The sequence below is a fragment of the Primulina eburnea genome, chromosome 12 (assembly GCF_022965805.1).
Source record: "Primulina eburnea isolate SZY01 chromosome 12, ASM2296580v1, whole genome shotgun sequence".
Classification (NCBI taxonomy): Eukaryota; Viridiplantae; Streptophyta; class Magnoliopsida; order Lamiales; family Gesneriaceae; genus Primulina; species Primulina eburnea.
In genome coordinates, this window is record NC_133112.1 from 28,752,780 (window position 1) to 28,760,810 (window position 8,031).

Consider the following 8,031-nt stretch of genomic DNA (forward strand, 5'->3'; position numbering starts at 1 on the left):
TTCTTGTTGATTTGATTAAAACCGATGCACCATGGACCAAGCCACCAAAATGGCGACTTAGTCACGTCTTAGACATGCTAGGGGAGTGATCTAACCATGGCTAAGAGCCTTAGGGCAGCCAAGATCAGATCAAACCCTCATGACAGGAAGCTGAAATTTTCGAACACCATTTTCTGCACCTATGGGGCTTGCTGTCATTTTGGTTTTTCCAGCAAGCATGGGACTGAAACAAACGTTCTAACATGGCCCTAACATGTCCTAGTACATGTCCATATGCAGCCTCGAGCCCTTGGAACGAGCCATCCCTGAAATCGAACAAACATACCAAATCGTGAAGCATTAAAGCACTCGAAAAATCTGTGCAGAAAGTTTTAAGAATTTGCTATGCATATTTCGGTTTTCATGATAAAAAAAATCATGCACATGTGATATTAAAAGTTCAGTATATGACTTGATTGAGGTTTGAATGAAATCTAGACATGCCTGGTTTCGTTTGAATGAAAAACGAAATGAAGAGACGACGACGCGGCACGGAGGAGGTGGAGCGCTACTCTTGTTTTCTTTACTCTCGATTTTCCTCCCTTGCTTCCTACTGAATTCCCACGGTTTTCTACTGAAAAATACTCTGAGTTTCGGTGGTGAGGGGTGGAGAATGAAAGATAGGAGAGTGAGTGGAGATCCACTAATAAAGGGATTAAGATGGCATGACCAATTCTTCTCTCTTTGAAATTTGAATTATGGTTGCTATCAAATATTTGTTGGGTGATCTAGAATGAGGTGGCCGATCCACTTGCTAGTCTAGGCTAGGATAAGCTCTTAATTAATTAAATGGTGCTAAATAAATCATAGAATCCTACAAATTAAATATCAAGAATGGGTCAAAGTTTGATGAGTTGGCAAGGTATTTTCTAGGCAAGGGGGTGGCCGAAATTTGCTTCTAAAAATGAATGGGGAGTTTTGTTTATTTACTAAATTAATAACTCTTAAAATCCTCACTAATCCCTTAAATAATTTAGTGAATAAAACCCTTAATTATGCAACTTAAATGGGCTTATTTCTTAATCACCTCAAGTAATTAAATTAAATCCTCAAACCTCCTTTCTTAACTTAAATGAACTTACTTGCTAGCTAAATTAACTTCTGGTAATATTTCTCGAATCTTAAATTCTATCTCAAAACTCCAACTCCAGTCCGGCCTTACTGAAATAACTGAAATGCTAAAAATCAAACTACTGAACTGAAATAATAAAATAATTAACTTCAAATAAAAGCATTTAAAAAAAATCATGCAATGAAGTCAATTAAATTTAAAAACTAGAATTATGCATCGCTTATACGTAGAGTAATTTACGAGTTCTACATCACTAGTCTAGCATGACCATTTCAGAAATTTAAATCTTTTATGTGGTCTAGTTTTCTTTAAATTTTTATATTTTCTTTTAAATCGTAATTGGATTGGGAAATCCAATCTTATGTAGGTATCATCAACCAAATTTTGGGGCCATTTTAAAAAATATATTATGTAGGTCTCAATTTTGGTCAAATGAATTTAAAATTAATTAATTAATGTATTTTTTTGGTAATTGTACCAAGACCAAATAACGGATATGGAATATATAATATATAGTAATTGTTCCAAGACCAAATAACTGATATGGAATAAATAAAGTACAAGAGATGAAATTTGGGAGAGTAGATAAAGTAAAAAACTTAATTTTAACAGTTAAAAAATATACTAAATAGAAAAAAACTAAAGACGAAAAGCAAGAAGATTTTTTCTTTAATGGATATATATAATCATCACAAATTAATAAAAACTAGAGAAGCAAATCAAGTAAACTAGGATTAGATATTTAAACTTATCACACAACCAGGTCAACTACAAATCTTGCACTAAATATAATTCCATACATAAAGCACCCATGGTCAACGTGTATACATGATGACCATTACATAAAATTAATAAAAAAGGGACAAAGTGTAACATGCCTTTGCTGCTTTAATAAATATAAATTATAATTCCCACAAATTGGTACGTCACAACCTCCAGTGCCTCCAAACACACAGTATGTTCCTCGTTGGGAGAATTTTACTACGGTAGAGCTTGACACCCCAAATACGTGGAGGCGATGGCGGTGGACGTGGGCGGTAGCACTGCCACTCATGGTGGCTGCCCTAGCTGCGATAGCTGTGGTGGTAGCGATATATGTTTTGATATTGTAACTAATGTCAAAATATATGCCAACATATGTAATTTATCAAGAAAAACACAACCCAAAAGCCACACCATTTTAAAAATGGGGGAAATTTTAAAATGTGAAGGCAAAAAAAAAAGGCGATATTTTTAGCATATAGTATCTTTTAAAGGGACCCGAGTTCAAGGATACTGATATTGGTTCTTTGCCTTTTAACGCTTACAGAACCAGACTCCTCACCATTGGATTTCTCCATCACTGCTTTGAGTGCTTCTTGTATTGAACTTATACTGTATTCATGCTGCTGTAGAATCTGGTCTTCATTATCAGTGATATTATGGTAATTCGAATCTTCGTCATCTCCGGTAATGAACAAAACATTCTTAACCCGGCCGCCAAGTGTGGTTATTTCGGCCTTCAGAGTTTTCAACCTTAAACATTTGAGAGTCTTGATTAGGTCTGGCAAGAGGTCAGATCGGTCCTCGCAGCAAATCGATGCTTTGATCAATAATTTACCATCTTCTTCTGATGCATTATCTACGATTAGTTCATCGGTTTCAGTAGGGATCGGACTAGTTTCCGCTATTAGAGAAGTTTGGCGCTTTAGCTCCTTCACTTGTTGGATCACTTCTGCTAGTAATGAAGCTTTGTCTGTCTGAAAAAGCATAATATACACCTTTGATTAAAGTTTGCGTATGATACACGAGGAAACATTTTTAGGGGTGGGGTAAATTTTAGTTGTTGAAACGAAGGGTTTCATTTTCAAGAGAATTAATTTATTCCATAAAAAACAATGAAAACTGGAAATAAAAAACAAACTAAACAATTAATCTACCAAACATTTTCCATATATCATCACAATGTTTGTGGATAAACGGATAAAGACTTGTAAGAAAGTAAAAGTGTTTGCAGAAAATGGCTAGCTAGTAACAGATTTGAATCATGGGACCAAAATCCTGCTTCTTTTAGTATGTTCGGTGTTAAATGTCGAGGATGGGGTTCGGGGAAACAAACATAGGTAATAATAAAGTGTAAAAAACGAGCCGAATTACTGACAAGAATGCTTCTTTGTCCGTCTTTTTTTAATCTTTAAGAATCTTTCTATTAAATATTTTGACAGCAAATTCCGGCAAGAATTTTCCATGGAAGCTTTTGGACTGCTTCTTGGTTTCTCTTTATTATATCAAACTGAGCGATATTGACGCTTGCTCCCTTTCCCTCCGTCCCCTTTTTCCAATTTCTCGGAACCAACACTTGGAATTTTGTGGCATTTCATCAATAAAAAAGGTTAAGAAATTATTGAATAAATTACAAATTTGATAAAGTACTGTATGATGTAAAAATGAGAGCCCTTTATGTCATTTTTCCCACCTAATCATATATCCACTAGTCATATGAAATCCAGTTCTTTTATAAGTACCTAAGAAGAATCTTAGCATGTAATCTTGGAAAAATCTTTGAACCCAGAAAAGACTACACAAAACTAAACTTTAGGTTTGGTGTGAACACTAATAATGTGAATAAGTTAGATGGTACAGTAATATAATAATGATAAATGCAATAAAGTGTTGAATTCAATTGTTGCATTTCTCTTACTTTAGTGGTGCTAGGGAGTAAGCTTCTCAGCTTAGCTAGATGATTATTGATCCTTTCTCTACGCCTCCTCTCAGCTTCACTGTGGCTTTTAGATGCAGCAAGAGCCTTTGCATCCATAATTTCTTGAGCCGTCATTTTCTGCAGCTCAGCATGGAGCCCAAAAGGGGCCGAATTGGGGTTGACCATTTGGCATAAGGATTCAGAGATAAGCCTCATTTGATGGTCCGAACCTGGTCCGTCGTACCCGAACTGTAACCCGGAAGCCATTCGATTAAACAAACCACCATAGGACGACGCTGGCGGCGGTGGAGGAAAAAGAAACGGGTCGTGATCACGGGTCGGAAAGACCGGATTGAAGGGTTGAGTCCATGGCGGTAGGATTTGTGATATCTCAGGGAATGTTAAAGTTGATCCTCCCCCTACATTTCCTCCAACTCCAATATAAGCATCAGTACTATTTTGTTGCTGCATTTCTTGGATAAGCGATGGCTCCTGAATTTGGAAACCCTGATCAATATTAATATTATGAGTTATATAATGTATGTCAGGTGAAATATTTTCTTGATTCTCTTCTTTCTTGTTATTTCCATACATAATAATATATCGAAGCCCTCAAACCCTTGAAACCCCACCTCAATTTATAAGTATACGCATGTGGGATTGAGGTACTACATGTATAATTTCTTGGTAAACTAAGGCTACAAAAGAGGTCAAAAATGAAGCGAACTTTAGGGTTGTTTCTTAATCATTTCATCTTTTTTTCACATAAAGATGAAAAGAAATAATAAGGGTAAAGAATCAAGAAACTTGGATTCTACTTCATATGGAGGCAAAAGGGGATTATGTGAGTAGGGATTTAGTATAAAGATTTGTACCTTTGTTTTTTTTATACGAGACGGAGAGTATTTTTGCCCCTTTAATCTTTAGACTTTTTTGCTTCTTCTCTTCCTCTGCCACAGCCTTTAAGAAGTGGTGATTTTAGTGAATGGTATAGAGAGAAGAACCCCTTTTATCCTACCATTGATTAACCTTTTTCTTTTAATTATATTGTGCATTGTGGGTATGCTAGCTTTTGGTTTATTTGTTTTCTTTTTTTCTCTTGGCTGATCCCCACCAAGTATTCAACCCCGTTGGTTTTCTTGGTGCGTGTCGTATTAGATTTTATTTTTTCTTGATATTGATAAAATTAAAGTATATGGTATACACACGTACATACCCCTTCTTTTTTCTTGAAAGAGCCACTCAAATTTTGAAAGAGAAGATTAAAACGTCTGAAATTGATAAGTGTAATAAACTTACAATCGATAAATCTTTATAGACTTTATTTATTTTATGAAAAAAATGATAAAATTAAAATAGATTATTTGTATCCACCTTCATAAGCTTACATTACATTCATCAGAAGTATTATTTTCTATATCTCACACAAACTCTAATAACATGTATTACAAGTATATATACAAATCGAAAATATATACATACCACACATATCATAATACTATAGCATGTCGCTTTGCCATAATTGGATCAAAAGCATATATATAAATAGATTTCCAAAAAAAAAATAGAGATAATTTCCAGAATTAATTTAAAAAAGGGAAAAGGAAAAGGAAACACTCACACGACAAACTGATCATTATTACATACATATTAATTTTATGTTCCAAATAAATGTAAATAAACCACATAATCCATCGTTCAAATAAATTAATGTGAATATCTAGTAATAAAAAAATAAAAACTAACGGTGAAATAATAATAAATAAATAATATACATTAGTGTGTGTGATGATAAAAAGGGTTTTGTACCATGGTCAAGCTTCCCCACGTTCTTCCATATGTATTATGCCCTTTCTCTATACCTATTTCCACGCCAAAACTTTCTGTTTCCCCAAGACCCAATGTAATCATTTTGTCTTAGAACACACCCCAACCCCACCATACCCACCCCACCCTAGCTAGCTACCTCACTATATTCTTGCTTACAGTTTTCTGTCTCTATATTCAATAGCTTCCTCGGTTTCAGTTGCCACCTCTAGCTATATATTCTTCATTATTTTCTCTTTTGGAATTTATTAATATTAATTAAAGACAATTTATCTTGTTCCTGGAAACTGTACTGCCTGCATTTTGGTAAATAAAATGGGCAGCAAAATATTTTCATCATCATTATATATGTTAAGGACATGAACTTTTTTCTGTTTTATTTTTTCCGACGTGGTGTTTGTGGGTTTTGAAGTATTTGGGATATGGTATTGGAAAAAAAAACAAAATGGATGTAAATGGTGAACTGTAAGGCTTTTTTTCTTTTTCAACCAACAGTGGACTTACATGCAGTTTTCTTGTGCCTTCAAATGGAGTTGCCATGATTCAGATTTTGAATACTGTGTTGCTTCTCAGCTTTAAATGCGGAGTAACTGTAACTAGATATGTCTGGTACTTCCACAATATTTTGAAATTATATATATATATATATATTTATATATATATATATATATATATATATATATATATATATAATGAAATATTTTATTTAACATATATATACATATGTTTTTACACACAAAAACACAGATACATATATGCTATGATCTGAATCTAAATTTCAACAGTTGTCGGTGTAGGATTTCAAACCATAATCAAAATTTGTCTATACGACGAATTTGAAATTCCATGGCAGCAAAAGAAACTTCATGTAGTATGTAAAGATTTAAGCTCAACTACAAATCCTTTGTTTGTGAATTCTACAGTACTGGAACGTTGCAAACACGACAAACAATGAAGCACCTTCGATATTTGGTGTCATTGAAAAGAAGAAAAAACATATGTTGTGGGAGAGTGAACTTTTTTGTAGATTATATATTCTGTTATGTTGACTCCTTTAATTTGATACAATTTGCATATTTATCGAATAAAATCTCTCTAGGAAACTGCACATTTTTTCTCAAGGGCTGATGTGGTGTCATACACATTATTAATGTCATCACTAGATTAATGGGAAAAAAAACTAAAACTGAAAAACAAACAGCCAAATTGCAAAAGGAAAAGGAAATAGCGGGCTAAGACAAAATGTAATTGACTGCTTCAGCAATAAATTTGCATGCAATAAAACCAACATACATGATTTATATCCCAACTCATATATCATTCATATTCATGAATATTTGAAGGATCGTGTGCTGGTGACTTTGAAGACATTTCAAACACAATATTCTCCAATGAGCTCCAAAAGCTCATATTCTAATAATGCTAACACCGATGAATTAAATCGAGTTTGGTTAAAAACCAAGCGGAAGAAACTCGAAGTAATCCTTCGTGAAGAAGACTGTTAAATTAGAAAATATTTTAAGTTATGTAAACTAAATAACTGAAAAGCAGAGGATCCGTTGTCGCATATATCAGTTCAGTTATGGCAATAACTGAACTGATGTATACTCTAACTTATCAAGTAAGTTTGAAAACAATAGTAAATTAGTTAGATATCAAGATATGTTTATGGATGTTCGGAGACTTCAACTGCTCATACGTCATCCCTTCTACCACCTCGGGTAGGATCCACTAGAAGACTTTGATTTATACAACTACTTGTACAAACTCACTCAGCTTAGGACTTATATTACTGCCTCAACTGAACTCCTAGCCTAGACTGAAGACAGCACCTTCCAGCCAACACTTCTTTAACGTATGTGTGTCAAAGACTACATATACAAGTTTAACGTCTTTGTGCAAGACTGTATTTGGATGGAGGCGGTGAGTGTGTGTGTGGGTGGGAACTGAATAAGGAATACACCGGAAATGTGTTCTCACACACTGAGGGAGTGTGCTTCTAATATAAGCTGATAACACGTTGAAGTGTCCCTCTGGGCTGATTGCTTCTTGTAAGCTAGTATGTAATATGCGTGCCCTTTCGCTTTGTATCTTCACACACTTCATTTTTATTGGTCTTCACTGATCTTCTATTTATAGGCGGCAAACAGATCGTACAGAGAGACTCAATTATTGTATCTGTTGCATCTTGAATTCGTTCCTTGGACTCTGTGTCTTGAATTTTCGACTGCTCTTCTGAAAAATTTGTCTTTAATGCTCTGATGCAACGTTCATTATTGTCCTTTGAGTGGACAATTGCTTTGTATAATTGTGTATAGCTGGAATCCACTGAATTAGTTTGTTTTCATCTACAACTGAAAGATTCTTAACTGACACTCCGAACTAGTCAGTTGAATTGATCTTCAATTGGACT

The 8,031-nt window shown here is 34.3% G+C and overlaps 1 protein-coding gene across 3 annotated transcripts; it reads right to left on the reverse strand.

The window, feature by feature from the left end:
• Positions 1-1,875: 1,875 nt before the first annotated feature.
• LOC140808110 (transcription factor bHLH30-like) lies at positions 1,876-4,823 on the reverse strand. Of its 3 annotated transcripts, none has more exons than XM_073165135.1 (3): positions 4,667-4,823; positions 3,792-4,298; positions 1,876-2,850 (listed from the first exon to the last, which is right to left on the reverse strand). In XM_073165135.1, exons 2-3 carry the CDS (start codon positions 4,260-4,262, stop codon positions 2,362-2,364), a joined length of 960 nt encoding a protein of 319 aa, XP_073021236.1. In that variant the 5' UTR covers positions 4,263-4,298; positions 4,667-4,823; the 3' UTR covers positions 1,876-2,361. The 3 variants fall into 3 exon arrangements, with proteins under 3 accessions (XP_073021236.1, XP_073021237.1, XP_073021235.1); XM_073165136.1 differs by having other exon boundaries at positions 3,792-4,283; positions 4,667-4,816; XM_073165134.1 differs by lacking the exon at positions 4,667-4,823 and having other exon boundaries at positions 3,792-4,621.
• Between the last annotated feature and the right edge of the window lie 3,208 nt (positions 4,824-8,031).

Coding starts and splice junctions, on each gene's coding strand:
- LOC140808110 (XM_073165134.1), bottom strand. CDS start 4,385: ATGTATGGAAATAACAAGAAAGAAGAGAATCAAGAAAATATTTCACCT. Junction 2,851..3,791: donor TACTCCCTAGCACCACTAAA/GTAAGAGAAATG, acceptor ATGCTTTTTCAG/ACAGACAAAGCTTCATTACT.